Genomic DNA, 21,831 nt, shown 5'->3' on the forward strand with positions numbered 1-21,831 from the left:
GAAGGTTACAGTAACTACTTAGAAACGAGCTGATATCTTTCAAACAGCTGAACCGATTTTCTTAGATTATAACTAAGAACACTCTCGATCAAGCCAAGCCACCTTTCAAACAAAAAAAAAACTAAATTAAAATCGGTTCATTAGTTTAGGAGCTACGACGCCACAGACAGATACACACGTCAAACTTATAACACCCCTCTTTTTGGGTCGGGGGTTAAAAAAGAGAAAGAAGATTACATACACAGATCTGTTTTAGTATCATGCGCACTCAGCCTCGTGTTCAGGTTGGACTACTTGTTTTGCGCGCACTCTACCGTTCTTGTATTATTATCTCAGTAAGAAAAGATGCGGTATTATAATATCTATGAGTTGCTGCCGTGAGCCGTTGCGTATTGCTAGGGCTTAGTATAATATAATATTTTTGTTTATGTAGATGCTTATAGCTTCGGAATATTTAGAAATAATAAGTTAGGTTTCTTTTAGATCTCAAGATTTGATTTGAAATCATGAAAGGAAACCTTGGTGTTTATTTATTTAGTGCAAGTGCAAATGTATTTTTGCACTGAGTGTCTGTCTGCTATTATAATTTTATAATTTATGAAATAAGTAATATTGTTATGGTTATGAACTATAATTAGAAAAATAGATTGTCAGATATTATTACTTAAAAGAGGTTGAGTCTTAAAAAATTTATAAATTCATATAGGTAAATGGTAATAACATATAACAGACTTTAAGAAATTTATATTGTACTTGATTTTTTGATACAGTAATAATATTTTCTATCACTTGACTGTTTTCTTCGCTCGGTAAAATCTAATGTGACTAATTCTCTTGTACACAATCTCAAACTAAATGGTAGTTAGCATAACATTAGTTATTTTTGTCAGTATGTCTGTTTGTTTGGGCTAATCTTCAAACAGCTAAACCGATTTTGACGGGACTTTCACAGGCAGTTAGTAAACTTTTTGAGAAGTAATCCTATCTTATTTGTCATCCCGGTCTGGATACTAGTCTCACGGGACACGAATTGGGAACTCTTAGACCCGCAAATTGAGGAGCTCAGCGGTTTAAATGCATACCTCGCAAATAAAATGTTTAAGATTTGATTCCCAGTTAAATCATTTTGAAATGTTATGAACCCACGGTTGTAGAGATGTCTGAGTTAATTAGAGCAACTTATCAATAATATATATCTTAAAAAAATGTAAACATATGTACAAGTTCTGATGTTTTAGTTTATTTTATTAGGTAGTAATAGCAATAAATAGTATTAGTTTAATAAATTATGTATTTATTTTATACAAAGTAAAAGGGCTGTAGTCTGTATTTTGAATGAAGAGAATGTGTAAAGAAAATTTTATTTGAATAAAAATTCAATAGAAAGCGAACACCAATATTTTTGAAAAGTTTCTGTTAGTTTACAATAAAGGGGTAATTTTTTTATAATTACCTAGTTAAGTGTTATTTATAAAAACCATAAGTAATGCTGGCAACTTATTCTTGTAACTACTATATGAGACCTCATTACTTTTTCTATTTTATACCTACCTTAATAAAGTAAAATACATACAAATAAAAAGTTTTTGATTTCTTGTGATTGATTATCCAAGAGCGGCAATTAACTATACCTGTACCTAGGTCGTGCGAATTAGCCCTAATTCACACGAGCGTTATAAAAGCGTTGCGTTAAAAACCGGTGTTGGCGGGTATTAGACCTCATTCGCACGAGAGCTTTTTTAACGTCCGTTAAAAAAGCGTTCAAATAGAACAAATGCATTCCCATTATATCTATTCACACGACAACGCTTTTTTAACGCGCACTTTGTATTTTCAGCGCAACGCCGGGTTTTAACGCTCGTGCGAATTAGGGCAAGGTTGCCTAGTAAAGTAAACGCCATCTATTGCATGCTCCAGAAACTAGCCCGAGATAGGCTTAGAATTTTCCACCTCGAAGTTCGTTCTTCCTTCCATAAGTTTTAGGAACTTATGTTTACAAGTGGCGCTAGTTTACGACGGTAGATGTCGCTGGTTTGTACTCGTTGGCCATTGTTTTAAATAAGCTTTTAAAATAAAAATCCCGTTTCTGTGGAAATTCGAAATTATGTGGGACAGTGATATTTTTTTATTTATTTATCCAGGTATATTCATTAGATTAATAAACATATCCGACACCCAGTAAGTTACCACACAAAAACTGGATGTGACCGCGTGTGTGGTCCCGTGTGACACGAGGAATGGAAATAAATCATAATGAATGAGCCCAATTAGGGGCTGCTAAGGGAACTTGAAACTTAGTTTGGATATCAATTATTACTTTCGCTTGGGGTCACAACTATTGCAAACATTTTCCTGATTTGAATCCTAATAGACGTCCGCTCTGGCAGAGTGAACTAGCTGAGCTCTCAGTTTGATCCTCGATATTAAGTACCTACTTATTTGAGTACTAGACTTCGTCCGCGTGGAATTAGGTTTTCAAAGATCCCACGGGAACTGTTTGATTTTCCGGGATTAAAAGTTGCCTATATCAATTACATGGACGCAAGCTACCTTGGTACCTTTCATACAAATCGGTCAAGCGGATGGGTCTTAAGAAATTTCCGGGATAAAAAGTAGCCTATGTCCATCCCCGGGATATAATAATACGTTTTCCAGCTCAAATTACATAGGTAGAGATAGGTACGTAGGTATGACAAATAAAAAATTATGTCTTTTTCGTCGTGGTCGCATATTAGGAGTCGTTAGCAAGAATTTGAGAACCTATCTTACATATTTCTAGCCTGTTAAGAAACGACTTAGAATTTTAGGACAAGTTTGGCTTACCCACAAGAAATATTGCGGCTACATACCTATCTCCATAATAATTATTGATTAATTAGTCATTTCGTAATAATTTATTATCTCAACCTGTGCAGGGATGTCCATTGCTGGGACAGGTAGTCACCTATCTACTAGGTATCTTGTAGTCTACTTGTTATACCTACTTGTGTCCTCGACCTAAAAGTAGTTATGTACATTTATAGGTATACTTAATATCAACTCGTATCCAGTCAATCTTGAAAGAGGGATAAACTCAACAGTGAGCCTGTCAAAAGTTCTACAGCTTACACGGAGCTAAAACAAAAAGTTAGTTTAGTAGGACAGCTCAAAATTTTCTTGTACCCACCGTAAACAGCTCATCTTTTACTTATGGACTTTGTTTTACTTAGGTACTTACCGAGAATCGAGAAAGTTGTTATAACGTACTAGACGATGCCCGCGACTTCGTCCACGTGGATGTAGGTTTTTGAAGATCCCGTGGGAACTATTTGGTTTTCCGGGATAAAAAGTAGCCTATGTCCGTCCCCGGGATATAAGCTAACTCTGCACCAAAGTTCGTCAGAATCGGTTAAACTGTTGGGTCGTGGAAAGGTTGCAGACAGAGAGACAGACAGACACACTTTCGCATTTATAATATTAGTATGGATTTCATCATCATCATGATCAACTCATCACCCGACTCACTACTGCGCGGTGCAGAATGAGAAGTTTTGGGCCGTAGTCTATCACGATTAACGCTGACCAAGTTTAGGGTGCATTGACAGATCTTACTTACTTTGCTCTCGCCTCTCAGGTATGCAAGTTCACCGTTAAAATATGACATTAATATATACTACTTTCAGCAGACAATTTTATATTGATCGCCTTGATATTCCTGTAGTAAAAGGTATAGGTATAACTTCATGGCTTTAAATTATTATTATTCATTTGCTTAGAAGATAGAAAAGTAAATCATTGCCGTCATCTTAACCAATACTTAGGTAGGTACACAACTGGACATAGATCCCTAATCTCTTGTAGGGATTTGCACAGAAAATGGTCTTGAGCCGGTTGACGTCCTGTAGCTCCAAGCGATTCGTTTGAGATCGCCCGATTTAATCCGGACCCTAAAGATTGGCTGGATCTAAGTTCTAAAAGCAAGATAGACTGTCTCAAATAGAGATATATACCTACTTACAATAGTGTGACCTGTGAGGATGCTGTTTATTTTAATCTATGACTAGGTAGTGACCCATTTCGCATTGGCTTTGGCGTCGTTCATCCCTTAACAATCTTTACTAGGTAAGTAGATAATGCTAAGTACATAAAAGATAAACTGCTACCTATCTTTATGCCAGAATTTTAAGTGCGCTCTTTATATAAATACTGTTATATTCAAATTCAAATTCAATTAGATTTTTACAAGTACTTTTGAATCGTCAAGAGCATCTACGACTGGTTCGGAATGCCTTTCCTACCGAGAAGAACCAGCAAGAAACTCGGCGGTTGCTCTTTTCAAAGATTTGATATACAATGTTACGCCATGTATACCTACCTACAAGTGCCGCGCATTGCTGGAGCGAGCTGCAGGTCAAATCCACGCTCTTTTATCATTTACATAATCTTCGATAGTATAATATGTTTTTCTCACGAGCATAGTTTTAATGGATTTTTTAAACTTGTTTAAAGGCAAGACCAAAATTGATTGCGGAATTTTGTTATAAAAGATTATACCCATTCCCACAAATGACTTTTGAGCCTTCCTGAGGCGGAGCTATAAGCTGGATTTACAGGCTTTGGACAACACGTGCCGCGCGAACTTCGGCACGTTGGTAGCCGGAGCACTGTTCACAAAGTGTACGATGATGAAGACCCTCGGTAACCTGGACGTACCGCGTGACCTTTGGCACGTGGAGCTCGAGCACTAAGACCACTTGACGAGTACTCCGTTCTTCACTTCTTCCTGCTTCGTTTACTGAGTCCACTCAACTGACTCTTCCCAAAATCTGAGGTTAGGTTAGATTAGAACATAAACATCCATGTGCCACAGGACGGCCTGCCTAAAAATACCCAAAAAAAATCTTTTAGAAAGAAGATCATTCTATAAGAGGACCAGTCATTAGAAAAGATGACCATTTTGCAAAATTAAAACTATTATTTTAAATACATGCCATTATCATTTAACTAGGTACCTACCTACCTACTTAGATACCTACCAAAGGTTTTTTGTAGAATCAAAAGCGTGTTTACTAGTTTTTATGCAAACTAGCCAAGAGAACGAATATACTTAAATAGATCAAAAATAGATCAACAATAACATTAGATACCAAGCATTGTATTACTTTTGGTGTCTCCGATAGCCCTAACCTGAAACATTCAAGGTAGAATCTCTATTGGTTGTTTAGGTACCTACTTACCTACTTTGTATTATATATCTCGGCATCGTCGGTATGTATTCTTCATTGCTGCGGGTTTTTACCCCTACCGCTACTGACTCCTAACTCTTAAAATGAGAAGGGTTTAGGCTATAGTTCACCATGCTAGCCGAGTGCGGTTTGATAGACTCCACACACCTTTGAGAACTTATGGAGAACTCTCAGGCTCACAATGTTTTCTTTCACCTTTAAAGCAAGTGGTAGGTACATATTTAATTTAACTGCGTAAAACACACATAGCTCTAATGGCCGATTGACACCAATTGCGTATGCAGCACGTACACGTGACACGTGCGTAGTGACGCGCGTGAACCCATAGACGTAACTGCACTCATTACGTCTACGTGAACGTTCACGCCACGCAAGCGGTATGCCATGTCTCATACAGTTCCATACATTACAAAGCAATGGTACGCGCTACGTCTACGTTTACGCAGCCTGTGTGAACGAGCTCTAAAAAGTCAAACTTACAAGACTTTATATACCGAGTGCAAAATCTGAAAAACGAAAAAGACAGCCTTTTAAGACGTAGAGATAGATAAGTATGTTTGTAATTGCTAGGTATATTTTGTTATGTAGTGCAGGAATTCTATATTTTTAGCCAAGAAGTCTGAGCCTTGTTTGTACTTAGGTATGTTACAAAAAATACAGCTAACTGACCTCCTAACTTAATAAAGTTAGCAGTAAGAAGTTCTTACTTACTAAGAACGCCACAAGTTTGACAATTTTTATTGGACTGGATTTTTTATTAACTTTGGGAATTTCTTTCAAGCTAAATTGAAATCATTTTAAATTTTATTTCATTTCATTTATACTCAGTAGCCGTTTCCATCACTTGAGGTTTTTAATATTTTCTATTTCCATGGATTATAGATCCAACTAGTAGGAGGCTTGCCAACTGTCTTACGAATTATGTGTTCTGCCCATAGCCGTTTCAGCAAGGCAACCGTTGAGTTATGTCGGTTGCTCTGATTTTCTTCCTCATTTCTTATTTCATCACGTAGAGAAACGTCAAGCCCTCTCATTGCCCGCTGAGTAACTCTACCGCACTACTAGGTGGCTAGACGATATCAAACAATTCGCAGGGAGCTAGGCAGCGGCGCGAGACCGTGGCCTGTGGACTTTGGAAGCCCCTCCAAGAGACCTAAGTATGTCCAGCAGTGGATATCTTTTGATTGACCATAGTTACTATGATGATGCAGGTAGATTGGGGATTTAGGGATAAAAATAGCATAATACTTATATACTTGGGTGAATCTCCAGGAGCTCTGCAGCCGCCTCTGTTGCTCTCCAAGATCGGCCGTTAAAAGGTACCTAACAGATAAACAGACAGTGAATACGGGTTTTTAACCCCCGACCCAAAAAGAGAGGTGTTATAAGTTTAACGTGTGTATCTGTGTATCTGTCTGTGGCATCGTAGCTCCTAAACGAATGAACTGATTTTAATTTAGTTTTTTGATTGTTTGAAAGGTGGCTTGATCGAGAGTGTTCTTAGCTATAATCCAAGAAAATCGGTTCAGCTGTTTGAAAGTTATCAGCTCTTTTCTAGTTACTGTAACCTTCACTTGTCAGGGGTGTTATAATTATTAATTTACACTTGTGTTATATTATAAAGTTCGTCATTAAGAAAATATCTAGGTAGGTACCTAACTGATAAATTAAAGCTGACAATTTGACAAGTCTATAAAATTGTATTCAAAAAATTCCGCCTGTTTTTGTTTTTTTTTACTTAGGTACACCGATTTTTCGAGGTTTTTGGATCGATTTTCTCCCTTTTCGGTCGTTAAATAAAACGCGCATCTCAAATCTCAAACCATGTGCTGCCAAAGACCTTTGTTTTTACATGTCACAGTCGATGCACATTTTGTAACTTAACGTGCCAAGAGATAAAACATTGTGAAACGTTTTTAATGACGGACATCCTCTGATCTAAATACTTAGGAAACAATTTTCCTTATGCCAAAGGAAGTCCTTTCGCAACTTCACGAGCTAAAACAATTTGAGGCGTTCAGATTTAACTTGGCTACACTTTCATACATGCTGTGTTGAGATTAATGTCACGCGACTAATTCAATAATATACCTAAATTCAATACGCACGAAATAATTAGACTTTACACGTGAAATTGCTTATGAAATTAATGACATGAAACTATTACTGAATTCGTAATGTAAACTCGACTTTAGCTTAAAACAATGAGATAGATAGGTAGGTATTTATTTTAATAGTTTTACGAAAGCGCAGTCAATGAAGCCTTTTCGTCGGAAGTCCTCAGAAAAACTCCGATTTTGATGTTTTTTTAGATTTTTGTTTTTTATACATAATATATTATTTAAAATTATTTAAAAACTTTCTGAAGCGGGGAAATAATTTTAAATATTTTTTTATTCATATTATGTATGATATTATACATGACGTCTTGTAAAACGTTACCTTCTCTTTGAGAATTTGTAGATGAGGTCAAATGCTATCAAATGACCTCTAAACACCTATAGGCAAAAACGGTCCGTTTTTGAGTTATTGATCGTTTCCAGAAAAAATACGTATATGTATTTGTACTAAATTTAAAATAACCCTTATAGGTTCTCCGGTTGGAGCTCCAAAACTGTGCCATTTTCTTAATTTCTATTTGGTCACTTTGCTTAAAATGCTATTTTTTAGGGTTCCGTACCTCAAAAGGAAAAACGGAACCCTTATATACTTTGTTGTCTGTCTGTCCATCTGTCCGTCTGTCGTGTCTGTCAAGAAAATCTATAGGGTACTTCCCGTTGACCTAGAATGATTAAATAAAGGATGATTTTCTTCGCGACAATTATTACCTACGCATATTAACTATTTCTAAATAATTTCTTACCTATATTCATTTTGAAATGAAAGATAACCAAGTCGCACCCAACTCGGGTCGCGTTGGTCTCTTGAACTTTAGTTTGGTAAACCAAAGTTTGCCGGTAAATATTTTCCCTCACAAGACTATAAATTATTACTGTAACAAATAAAGGTGAGTGCGAAGTTTAGGTTTATATTTGAGTTACCAAAGTGTTAGGTATAAGTGGATACCTACTTATTAAGTTATTACAATATCTACTTTACTATAGTTCGCGACAGGTACATGGCAATCGGGGTGGGGACGTCCCGCACACTCGAACAGCCCCCGAGCTAACCCGGTGCGGGATGACGCGGGTGACGTGCGGGTGTGCGTTGCTTCTCCACCTCGATTGCCATGTCGTCCTGTCGCGAACAAACAAACTAACGTTGCAGCAGGTTACAACTAAGCTGAGATCTATCTCGTACAATGTTCAATCATAAATTTCTCAAGTTCAGTTTTGACTGCTTGTTTTGCACGCACAATAACCGTTAAAAGACCGTCAAAGTTCAATTAGTGTTCATTAGCAATAAATCTTGCAGAAATAAGCTGTGGCAAGTCACTTGCACTGTGCTGGGCACAATATTTACTTCGGCAATGACTTGTGCAATTGAAGAGACGCGCTAAAGAATGGTTGGTAGTAGCTGGGAACATGAGCTATCTTTTCATATAGATAATTAATTATTTTTAGAGTTGCTGAAAGCAGAAATTGCCACTGACAATGTCGTAACTGATTTCTGCAAGTGTTATTACTAGTGGAAACTAAGCTTAAGAATTCCTAACCTTCAGGATTCAGTTTGATGCGCTATAAAATGAAATGAGCTGGAATTTGAGAAGAAACATTTTATTGCAGTGTTTTGTTAATAAAAGTGATGGATTTCAACCCGGACATCTTTTTTATGGTGATTTTACAAGATTTTAACGACCTCTTTTAGTGCTGCTTTGCAAGTCGGGTTAAATTAATTAAATATTATAAAGATCTTAATCCTAATTAATGTACGTTACCGAGGACTCGACAAATGGTAAGACTTATTAGCTCTTTATTGCACATACTTTTACAGAGCAATAATAGACGGACGGGTGACGTGCGGATGTGCAGGCCCCCCCCCCCCCCCTTTATCCCGATTGCCATGGCAACCTGTCGCGTAGTATAGGTAGAACAAAAATATTGTACACAGGGTTACAGACAACCTTTGAAGACTTTTAATGATTTTAGCCACAATTCTTTACAAATTATATGTAGGTAAGTACCTATGTCAATGTTCATAAATCAAACTTCTAACAAAAGTTGTAAATTTATAATATTAGTTCATAAGATTTGATGTCTTTACGATACTATACCATTTAATTATTATATTACTGTGATCTTTAAAATTAATTAAATAGTCTAAAATTTGCATACAGTCAGGGTTATCTAACTGGAGTTGTTGCGATTTTTTTTCTTAGTACGAGCGTCTGAGCACTTCTTTGTTAATATCATATTTTAAACTAGCATATTAAGTAATAATTATTGTGAAAGGAGTAATAAAAAATGTATACATGTATTTTTTGTGAATAAATAAATTGAAAATTTAAATTGAATTGCGACTTTCTATATACCTACTGTAAACTTCTGATTGTCAACTCATCTTATAAAATACCTTCAATAATATATTAATTAATTAATAATAATATTATTATTATATTAATTATATTAATACAATACATTCAAACAAATAAATTATTTCATATAATTTCATAGCTAATCATTTATTTCGTGGCATAGCATAAAAGGTAACCGTACAGTATCTATACTTCGTAAATTAATGACATTTTCTTTTACGTTTCTTTTATATCTGCAATCTAGGTACATCGTACCAAGTCGGTATTTCCTCAAAGATTCCGCAGACTTATTTTTATGATTATTGCGGTCAGATTTAAGACGCTTGCCAGTAAATTCGGGTCTCCAAGGATAGAAACCTTATACGCGTTAGAATTAGGTGTGCGAATGACGTGCTAAGGTTTCGCAGTCCCATTTCTGTTACAAAATGTAAGATTTTTTTCCGTCTTTGAAATTGGGATCACATCACAGGCGGAATAAAAACTACGCAGTTTTTATATTACAGTCCCACCCCAATATTTTACACATAAAAACAGGATTTCAACGAGTTTTTTTAACAACATAATATAAAGGATCGCGCTTGCCTGCAATAACGTCAAGTAATAATGAGAGAGCTGCCTATAGTGAATAGCTCAAAGAATCAGATACCTGTAGTGGAAATGGACAGGTCATGTCTGTCGCAGAACCGACGGCCGATGGAACAGACCTGTTCTAGAGTGCACATAGAGTCCCACGACCACCAGCTGGACTGATAACCTGAAGAAGGGGGCGGGGAGTTGGTGGATGAGGAAGGCGGAGGGCTGTATTTGTGGCGCGCTCTTGGAAAGGCCTATGTCCAGTACAGGCTGATGGAATGGATTAAATGAATGGAATGCTGCATAAGTAGGCTCAAAAGTCTGAAAACTCGTAATAAATTGTGAGAACAACTTGAAAGCTGAGAGTTGGTTTAATAGTTTGTTCGCATAGCCTGATAATGTCAAACTAGAGCTGTCAGCTATTCTGGAAGGCGGAACTGCTAGGTGTTTATAGTCGCTCATGTGCAAAGTGTAAGAATACCTCATAAAACGCGTACCATTTTTCCGAAAACAACTTAAAACACACCTTTTACTTTATCTTTATGATATTCAAATTTATGTAAATTTTAGCATTCCATCATTTATCTTTCTTACAAAAAAAAATTTAAGCGAAAATGCAATATTTTTCAAAAATCCTACTCACAGACTTATCGCGGTCCAGTTAGTTGGTCTAACTTTGGTAAGTATATTCCATAAAAGTGGAAGAACCATCTTACACAATTTAAACTTTTAATCCACACTAATATATCACAGTTTTAAGATAGTACATCGTAAAACCACAGTAAAACTGTGCTAATATAATACAAAGGTAAAGTTTGTAAGTTTGTGAGTTTGTTTGTAGGAAGTAATCTTAGGAACTACTGAATCGATTTTGAAAATTCTTTCACCAGTGGAAAGCTACATTATTCCTGAGTGACATAGGCTATATTATATTTTCAAAAAAATTGAGAACGCTCTGAAAATTGTAATAAGCTACCCATGCGAAGCCGCGGCGGGTCGCTAGTGGCTAATAACAGTAATAACAAGGACATTCAGGTCACCCTGAAAAGCTCTTCTCTGAGATTTAGGTAGTAAATATTCAGAATCCTGATCTTTATAAAAGTAGAGATATTTTTTGTTAAAATTACTAAACTCTCAAGATAAATCATATCCCCGCTTGTTCAGTATATATTTCTTCGGCCTCCCTTCGCCCGGCTTAGTTTGAAAAGGTGCGCGTGCGCAAAGAAACAACGCTAAGTTGGGTTGCGCATTTACACTACTTAAAATACATATTGGTTTTATTTTGTTTATTTATGTGGTTTGTGTTTTCAAGTTAAAAGTATTGGATGATCAAGGTAAGTGCCTATTTTGAGTTAGGTATAATATTTCATTGACTTTGTTGAGGTTTTAAATTAAGACTTAAATAAGTAAGCAATTTTGAATGTAACGGATCTATGATCTATACCTACTATACTTACTATCATAAAAATTTAAACACTACTTAAACGTGGCTTATAGCTACTAGCTTTAGATTTTTGTTAATTAGTTTATGTTAATAGTAAAGACAAAATTGGATGTCTTTGAATTAAAATAAAAAAATTCGTTAAATAAATATTAATTAAACGATGACTCGACATTGCGACGATTTTAAGTATGTGAAAGATTATAATAGTTAGGTATCTATTTAATATCGAGTACTTATTTATATTAACGCCAAAATATAAGATATTGAGCAATAAGTACATAAGTAAATATCTGTGTACTTATTTTGAGCAACATATTCTTTTTTGTAGCGGCGATGTGAGATACTCGAATAGGTAATTTATAAACGCATGCTACCTATACAATAGCTCGTGGGAGTAATTGTAGCAGCATCCAAGTAACATGGTTCACAGATGAGAACATGTCAGTTTTCAATGGACTACTAGGTATGAATGAAGTATCAACTTCCAAGTTCCTGCTATAGACCCGTTTTAGGTCATTAGGTTTTATTTCTAGATTTTGAATCGTCTTAATTTATCGAGAAATGATTAAGCAGGAATCACTAAGACCATTCATATTTTGTCCCTACTATTATTTCTAGTTCAAGATATAATAAACTACATCTTCAGTATTCACTTTAACCTTTTAAGTTAGGTAGGTAGGTACTTCAAGGCAAAAGAGAATAGCCATTTTCTAGATAAATACGTTCTAGCTAAAAACACAGATAGTATTCTTATGGAAAAACCGTCATAAAACCCTAACAATATTTTGTTGCTAATCCAAATCAGGTATAATAGGTATGTAAATTTTTATACATCGAAGGCTTTTTATGTTGTTGCTGTGGGAATTTTATTATGTATGTTAATTAGTAAGTATATAAGAATCTTATCAATTAACAAAAATATAAATATTGATCGTTCTATAAGTTAAAAGCAGGTTTTATCGCGATGTTTTCTACTTTGGCAAAGAGCAGATGCGTGTAGGTAAAAAATTGTGAACATAAATTATTATTGTTTTCGCACATATTCGTTAACGCCGTTAGGTCACCGACGCATTTCGCATGCGGTAGCGTAACTACAACGACTTTACGTTAAATTCATAAAGGCGTTAATCGTTTCACTAACGTATGCGAGTGTGCCAGTTTAATAAAGGCGTAAAGTGCTAAAGCTCAAAGGTGTGGTAGGCTACGTGACAAACTGTGAACGTCATGTTTTCGCATATCCTGTTCGTTAACGCCGTTAGGACACCGACGCATTTCGCATGCGTTAGCGAAACTACAACGACTTTACATTAAAGTCATAAAGGCGTTAATATGGTAATATGCGAGTGTGCCAGTTTAATAAAGGCGTAAAGTGCTAAAGATCAAAGGTGTGGTAGGTAGGCACCTACCTGACAAACTGTGAACGTTATGTTTTCGCACATCCTATTCGTTAACGCCGTTAGGACACCGACGCATTTCGCATGCGGTAGCGTAACTACAACGACTTTACGTTAAAGTCATAAAGGCGTTAATCGTTTCACTAACATAATATGCGAGTGCGCCAGTTTACTAAAAGCGTAAAGTTCAGTTTTGTAGGTACCGATATGACAAACTGTGAGCATGTTTTCGCACATATTCGTTAACGCCGTTAGTACACCGACGCATTTCGCATGCGGTAGCAAAACATAATTTTACGGAAAGGATAAATACGTTAATCGTCTCATTAATGTATGTGCCAGTACCATAGACTTACAATTTTTTCGCTATAAACTATAAAGGCGTAAAGTTCAAAGCTGTCGAGCTAGCAATCCATTTTCTGTCAAGACGATGAAAGAAAGAAAAGAAAATATTTAGAAAAGAAAATAATAATCTTAAAAATATGTGAACAGTTCGTGTTTTCATATACCTACTTACTTATGTATAAATTTCTTTGTATAATTTCGGAATCTATATAATAACTTCATAGGTATTTAGGTTTATTTCACATCAAACTCGTTTAATTTTCTTGATAGAATTTAATCTCATTTATCAAAATCTAATGAGTAGTTTGGCATTTATTACGAAACAGATGAACCGACATACATTCACACTTATATACCTACTGGTAAAAGCATAATAATCCTCTCGTTATCGGTTAAAAAGATTTTTCCTAAACTGAAATTCTAATGTAGGAGTTTAAAAAAGTACATAAACATATACTTGTATATTACCTAAGTAGCGAGGGAATAATATACAGGGTGTTTGGTAATTAGTGTATAAAGACGACTCGTACCCATGCTACTTTGATCTGATAAATACAATGCTGAAGTATAATGACGAAATAAAATTATTAAAATTTCCATACAAAATTTAAAAAAAATATTATGTCAAAGTTTTCATGACTCTAACGTGCCCTAACTCACTGAGATCGTTGGCCATCTTTAGATAGGCCAAGGCCAACGATCTCAGTGAGTTAGGCCACGTTAGGGCCATGAAAACTTGGACATAAAAAAAATAAAAAAAAATTGTATGGAAATTTTTATAATTTTATTTCGTCAGTTTACTTCAGCATTGTATTTATCAGATCAAAGTAGCATGAGTACGTGTCGTCGTTACTATACATATACTAATTACCAAACACCCTGTATAACGAACGATTCAACTAAGTATTATTTATTTACTAATATAGCTGATACCTAATGTTCTAGTTCCGGTATTATCTCACGCTCACGGGACTGATAGGTATTTACCACTGAATATTACCTATTCAGTGGTAAGTAAGTATTTACTTTTTATTATTTTGATCCATGTAATGATAATGACCTACTTGGCCATCTTCAATTTCCTTATTTGCTGTTATTTGTCTTATTTTCCCGTGGATAATGTCATAGTGTTTTAATGAAACGAAAATGCCGCGCTTACTCTAGTAGGTATTAGGTATAATTTTTCTCTCTATTATCTATACTCGCAAAAAATCTGGTACCTAAGAGGAAATGCAAGCGATAATTTTTACTTTCAGTAGGTAGATACAGTTAGCCCTTAACCTGCATCGCTTTAATAACCCCCGACCCAAAAAGAGGGGTGTTATAAGTTTGAAGTGTGTATCTGTGTATCTGTCTGTGGCATCGTAGCTCCTAAACTAATGAATCGATTTTAATTTAGTTTATTTGTTTGAAAGGTGGCTTGATCGAGAGTGTTCTTAGCTATCTAGCTAGTTCTTAGCTATTAAGAAAATCGGTTCAGCCGTTTGAAAGTTATCAGCTCTTTTCTAGTTACTGTAACCTTCACTTGTCGGGGGTGTTATAAATTTTTAATTTACACTTGTTAAATCCTATGTAATAAATAAATACCAGAAAGATAACTCTCAATAGTGACTCTGCGCTACTCATATTTGCTACCTACAGCTGCAATCCGTATGCTAATAAAACATTTTCGAGTTTATATAAGAAAATCCAGAGCTAAGCAAAAAATGTTTAATAACTTCTAATAAATAAGTCTTAGCCGAAAATAAGGATGGGACTGGGTCCCTGGGGACACTTAGCTACCACTGAAAGTCAAAGAGATAGTGCTATTTGAAAGCTCTAAAAGCTTTAATATAAACCCTTTACCAGAGAAGTTTTCCTACACCGTATGTTTTTTGTGAATAAGAAAATACGTGGTCTCATAAAAAAATAACACTAAACTCAAAGGGACGAGTTACGAATTTTCACGGCCGGCCCTGTAATCACAAGGCCGCGTTATAAGACTTTAAAACTATAACCACCTACCTGTAACTATAATTTATTAGTCATCTATGGTATTTAGTATAATAGTGATTGTATTGCCGTCTTAAATGGGAACAGATCTGGCACGATATCTAACTATCTCATGCAATCGTTATGCGTTGTAGATCAAGAGTCCACCAGTAGGGTTAGTATGATTTTAAAAACTCGCCAACGCGACGTTGACAAAACATAACATATAGAAACACTATAAATTTAAAATGAAAGGAACCTAAAACTGATTGTTTTAAGGTTTAGTTTCGTCCATATATCTACCGCCCAGTACCGGAAGTGGAAAACTATTTTGATTCGATAGAAATAGAATATATCGTGTATACATTTCTAAACAATGAAAAAATTACATTTTTACAACATTTATAATGCGATGGTACTTATACCTGTGTAACAATAGAAGGATCCATTCTCGTTTCGAAATTCCATGTTTTAGATTCTACAGGAAAATAATTCATTTTACTCAGCTTTCTGTTGTAAATAATTTAATTGCTGTTGACATATTGAGTCTATAACACTGTCAATCTTCTCTTCTTTTTGTAAACTAAAACGATAATTGCAGTGGCATGCACTTCATATATGCAGATAAGCACTACTGTTGCATATTTTTCAAAAGTTTTTTTTTAAATATTCAGATACAGGTTATCCCTTGACTGCAATCTTACCTAGTGGTAAGCGAGAATGCAGTCTAAGATGTAAATGGGCTAACCTGGAAGGGGAATGGCAGTTTTTATTAAACACATACCCCTTTGGTTTATACACGGCATCGTACCGGAACGCTAAATCGCTTGGCAGCACGGCTTTGTCGGTAGAGTGGTAACTAGCCACGGCCGAAGCCTTCCACCAGACCAGACCAGAGATTTAGAAATATTATATTATAAAATTATAATCCCCTGCCGGGAATCGAACCCGCGACCTCCCACTAATACGAAAACAGCGCTCACAACTACGCCGGAGGTCGTCAAAATCTTCAAAGAGGAAGATGTATCATCTGCCTGTACTTTGTTGCCATTGACTCTTGGCCTACAGTCGTTTGGCGTCGGCGTTAGAAAGACAATGTCAAATTCGCCTATTATTATTGTGGGCCACAATGCCTTATTATTTTCCACTGTCGCACGTTTTTCCTCGACACGGTTACGGCTGATAGGAAACAAGTCGATTGTTGTGAAATATTTCGACTGAAGTAATAATTTCGTATGCTGAATTAACTTAAACATCATTCAAGGATGCGATTATTATTTATGACTTATTGCAGATATTAAAAATAGAGGTGAAAAATAATTTAGATGTGGAAATGTTGTAGGAATAAATTAATACAAAATTATTATTTAGTAGTAGTAGTAGTAAGTATATAGTATTTTAAACAAGTAGGTATATATATTTACAGACTCTTCAATGTAATATCTTCTTTGTACTGAGTCTTTCTCCGGTTGCAAATCCAGGTATGGATGGGAATAATCTGGCAAGAAATTCAGTAGATACAACACTTTACAATATATTAATATCACTATCTATATCTTGTGACCAGCTGAATGAGGAGCCGATTTCTTAGTACGCATCTTTATCGTTAAGGAAATATCTATTCATCAATTCATCGAAGTGTATGAATTCAGAAATCGGTTCTGAAAAACATTCAGAAGTTTTTCGAGTATTTTCTTTAATTTTTATACTTCGGAACTAAAAGTTTTTCATTGTAGTCAAAATTGTTCCATGTTTTAAAATTATAATGTATAAATTAATATTAAAAACGTGAAAGTGTGTCTGTCTGTCTGTCTGCTAGCATTTCACAGCTTGTCCCGGAAAATCAAATAGTTACTACGGGATTTTTAAAAACCTAAATCCATCTAGACGAAGTCGTAGAGTTTTCGGGGGATTTTTCAAAAACCTAAATCCACGTAAACCTATAGTTGCGGTCATCATCTTGGTAGGTTTTGATAATCCAACAGTAAATAATTATTTTGAAATACAACATTCATTTTATGTATTTAATCTCAAACTCACTGAATTGTAGACACTTTGGAACTGAGGTATCTTGTACCTACATTTTAAACAACAAACGTAATATTATCTTCTGTTCAAATGGGACTGGAAATCTTCTGATAGGTAATAATTGTGAGACTGTGGCGAGACGACAACCATAATAATAATAAAGCACTGTTTCCTCGCTCTTTGATTAGGGATCGCCTAAAAGCTCTTTAATCAGGCTGTCACTTCGCTGGTGAACCATTTAGGGCTAATTCGCAAGAGAGCTTTTTTAACGTCCGTTAAAAAAGCGTTCGAATAGAACAAATGCAAGTATCTGCTCACACGTCAACGCTTTTTTAACGCGCACTTGTATTGTCAGCGCAACGCCGGGTTTCAACGCAACGTCCGTTAAAAAAGCGTTCAAATAGAACAAATGCAAGTATCTGTTCACACGGCAACGCTTTTTTAACGCTCGTGTGAATTAGGACTAAACAAGAAAAAATTGTCAATGCTTTTTGAAATACGACTGAAAAAGATGTACCTATAAAACTGCTATTAGTGACCACATACCTACCTACCTAAATTATTACAGTTAGCGGAGAGCAACAAGTAGTGACTACCAGTACAGAATATTATATGAGACTAATGGATACGTACCTATCAATACGTCACGCATTTTCAAAACACTACTTTTTGCGATGATAGGTACTAAATCACAAAAAGTTGCCGTAGGCTATGGCTAAACAGCATAAGTAAACGGAGGGAAACCATAAATAGGAAGCAGACAAGCAGACTTTTACATCTCATTCATCATGTGGTGTCAATTTCGTATATTAGATACGAGTAATTTCGATATGTTGCCCGGTACGGTATACATGTACTATGTATATGTACGGTAATATGCATACACGCACGTCGTATACCTACACGCATATTTATCGGGTGATTGACGGGTCGTTAGTATCATGCAAGTGGGAATCAGAAAAATATTTAATCTTTACAGATATGTTTAGGTAACTTTATTCAATTTTTAATTTAACTTGTAGAAAGTACAGTAAAAACATACAGATAAGAGTAAAATAGGGTTAATGACACCTTATTTACCCTCTGTACATTTTTTATTTATTTTTATACCTCATGGTAAGCCGCGAAATATTTTTATGGGCTGCAGAAATTGGTTTGATTATGTTGCAATTTAAAAAATGTACGCTGAATTAAATAAACTCGTTCACTTCTTACATCTTACGTTTTATATAATCATGAACTTATTGAATACAGGAAAATTCCGAATATTAAAACAATTTTACGGTAATTTGTAAAACCATTGAGGAACCAGTGTTTTGAAAAGATAAATATTATGAAATCGTATAAACCTTACTGATCTCGTACATAATAAGTACCTATTCATTCATGAACACTTAGTAAAATGTTAAAGCACGTTGTAGTGTAACTGTAGAGTGGGCAGTCCAAAACACTTCCGATCGTTGCATAATTTGTTCTCAAACGTAAAAATATTAAGGAATCACCTCTTGGTGTTTGTCGGCGATCTCCCAACAGCTAGATTAATATTCAAACTTATTTTATTTTAAAGCTGAATGGTTCAGAAACAATATTTTTTTACTCAAGCGTTAAGTAGGTTACCTACTTGTAATTGCTTTTTTATCGAGTCAATCAATAAAAATCCTTGAATCATTATTCTATTGATTGTAGCACAAAGCAATTCAGTTTGCAAAATAAAGTACATAACATAAAATATTTATCGTAAAATCTTTAAATTAATAGGGTTTGAGATGATGCTGTGCTTACGCCTCCTCAAGCCATAAGGGTTGTCTGTCTGCTGAGAATCGTAAGTTTATTCAAAACCCTGTCTTGCCTTTTTACCTCGTACCTCAAAAGGAAAAACGGAACCTTTATAGGATCACTTTGTTGTCTGTCTGTCTGTCTGTCTGTCAAGAAACCTATAGGTTACTTCCCGTTGACCTAGAATCATGTTTGTCAGGTATGTAGGTCTTATAGCATAAGTACAGGAATAAATCTGAAAACCACGAACTTGTGGTTACATCATTAAAAAAAAATTAAAATGTGTTTCAATTTTCAAAGTAAGATAACTTTACCAAGTGGGGTATCATATGAAAGGGTTTACGTATACATTCTAAAACAGATTTTTATTTATTTTTATGTATGATAATTTTTGATTTATCGTGCAAAATGTTGGAAAAAATATACGAGTACGGAACCCTCAGTGCGCGAGTCTGACTCGCACTTGGCCGGTTTTTTTTGGAAAAGTGTTACGCTGAGTTAACTTTCACGTTCAAAAATATTGGCAAATATCTAATGATACAAGTGCTACAATGATGATACGATAGTGAAATAATACATTAGTGATAATAGTAGGTATGAACCGCGCGGTAGCGTCTTTGCGCACTGCATCCAATCCGAATTTTGTTGTCCGTAGCTTTAAAAGGTACCTATAGAATATCATACAGACGGCCATGTTTTTGCCACGTATCCACTGTTCACTCTTTAGTATTCATTATCCTACGGCCTACCTACTAAGCAAGAGTAAGTATCTAGGTAGGTGTATAAGAATAACCAATCGTCTCCAAACAAGACTTCACCTATGATTTCCGTAAATCACGACTGTGGTTAACTACGAGCCTATCTTGCAGTAAAAAAAAGTCCTACCTACCTAAAGACCTAATCATAGGACCTACCTACGGAAAAACTTGTACGTATGTAATGTAAGTATTTAGTTGCTTTCAATGGTTTGGATTGAAACGTGAATAGGGAAATGGTGAATTAAATGAACTTAAGGAAGACGCACATGAAAGCAAATTACGTAATAGATACGTTTAAATTCACCGTGAGAAATGGAAGCGACTCGGTGGAAAAGCGTGACCTATCGTATTGTGGGAGCGTGAAAATGTAACTACTTTATTTGGTCTACTTAGCATATTCCCAGACGAAGAAAATTTGTAAAGTACTTATAATATTTTGATTTCTCTCAGGCGTAATCCTCATTGCCGAAGGTCGTGATCCATTTATCACATAACTAATGATAATAGGAGCTTTCTTTGCGATTATAATCTGCATCGCATCTATCTCAACTTAAGTAAGATAAAATAAGCCTCATTTTAACCAGGACCAACGTCATTAAACACTACCCGACTGTACTCAGCTCTCTGAAAAAACGAAGAAAATTAAAGCCAAAGTCACAAGCACGCATTTTTCAGGCGTTATACGGAGAAATCGATCGCATTTAATTAATCATTGCTGGTGACGTCAACATAGGTCACTCCAGCAGCAACAGACGATGCGTAGTATGCGCCTCTAGCTCTTGAGCTTTCTGAAGAGTTGGCAAAAAGCTAAAAATTATAAAAACAAACAATTTGTCATTTCAAAAAAAAAAAACAGTCGCAAAATCCAACTCGGCTGGGCATGCGTTCAGGAAGCTTATGATGGAACTGAGACATGGTTGTTAACAATCATGGGACTCATAAGAAAGCTCAGAGTTACTCAGCGGGCGACGGAAATAGCTGCTTGTATTATAATTTCTTTTGATGATCAAATCACGAAACAGGAGATCCATAGGAGAACCAGAGTAACCAATATAGCTTTAAGAGTTACTGCTAGAATGGCTTCCTCGCATCGGCAAGCGCAGCTTTGGCAGGACCCCAACAAGATGGACAAACGAAATTAAACGACTCGCAGGGACCCGTGATTCAGATGGCCCTAAGTCGTGCCGATTTAAAGTTCATATAAGATACCTAGGTCCAGCAAAAGAACTACCGGTTGAGGGTGATGTTGACGATGATGGACTCTGACATGTTACATTTTAAACGGAAAGTAACCACTCAAGTTTCAACTATACACTTTGACGTAAATACGTGCTTGAATTGAACTCCGTAATAACTTACTCTAGATAACACACCTGTTCTGTACTTCACTTAAATGGTCATATTGCAGAGTACAGACTCGCATAAAAGATACAATCTAGACAAAAAAGATGTCATATCTTATAACCTAAAGCAAAAATTAAGTAATACTTATACCTACCAACCATTACATACATAAGTACAACGTGCCGATAGATATAAAACTATTGTTAATTGTTTTAATTTACAAATTATGAATTTTTAATTTAAGATACAATTACTTTATTTGAAAAAAAAACCAAAAAAATGTTACATAGGCATAGTTTTAATTCTTTACTTCTATCGGCAGTCCTCACTGACTGCCAATTTTGTTTTTGTTTAAAAAAAAATTGGCAATTTAATAAAAAAAGATACAGAAGATAGAATAAAAGATTAAGAAACCCATCATCAAATATGATTAACGCTAACGTTAATGACACAAGAGTTTCGAATGTTCCATTTGTATAATACCATGGTCAGATCACTC

At 35.4% G+C, this 21,831-nt stretch overlaps 1 protein-coding gene and 1 long non-coding RNA gene across 3 annotated transcripts in view; one reads left to right on the forward strand and one right to left on the reverse strand.

Annotated features, from left to right (window-relative positions):
* Positions 1 to 265: 265 nt before the first annotated feature.
* On the reverse strand, positions 266 to 20,059 carry LOC123868645. The gene is made up of 3 exons (XR_006796698.1): positions 20,049 to 20,059; positions 15,686 to 15,691; positions 266 to 401 (listed from the first exon to the last, which is right to left on the reverse strand). It is a non-coding gene; the product is annotated as an uncharacterized LOC123868645 (long non-coding RNA).
* Positions 11,491 to 21,831, forward strand: part of LOC123868641 (peroxidase) — a 64,048-nt gene continuing 53,707 nt past the window's right edge. For both annotated transcript variants that reach the window (XM_045911170.1, XM_045911168.1), the window contains exon 1: positions 11,491 to 11,606. In XM_045911170.1, the coding sequence (XP_045767126.1) occupies positions 11,598 to 11,606 (9 nt within the window). In that variant the 5' untranslated portion in view covers positions 11,491 to 11,597. The remainder of the gene's footprint in view (positions 11,607 to 21,831) is intronic.

Source organism: Maniola jurtina, chromosome 10 (assembly GCF_905333055.1).
Source record: "Maniola jurtina chromosome 10, ilManJurt1.1, whole genome shotgun sequence".
NCBI classification, from domain to species: domain Eukaryota; kingdom Metazoa; phylum Arthropoda; class Insecta; order Lepidoptera; family Nymphalidae; genus Maniola; species Maniola jurtina.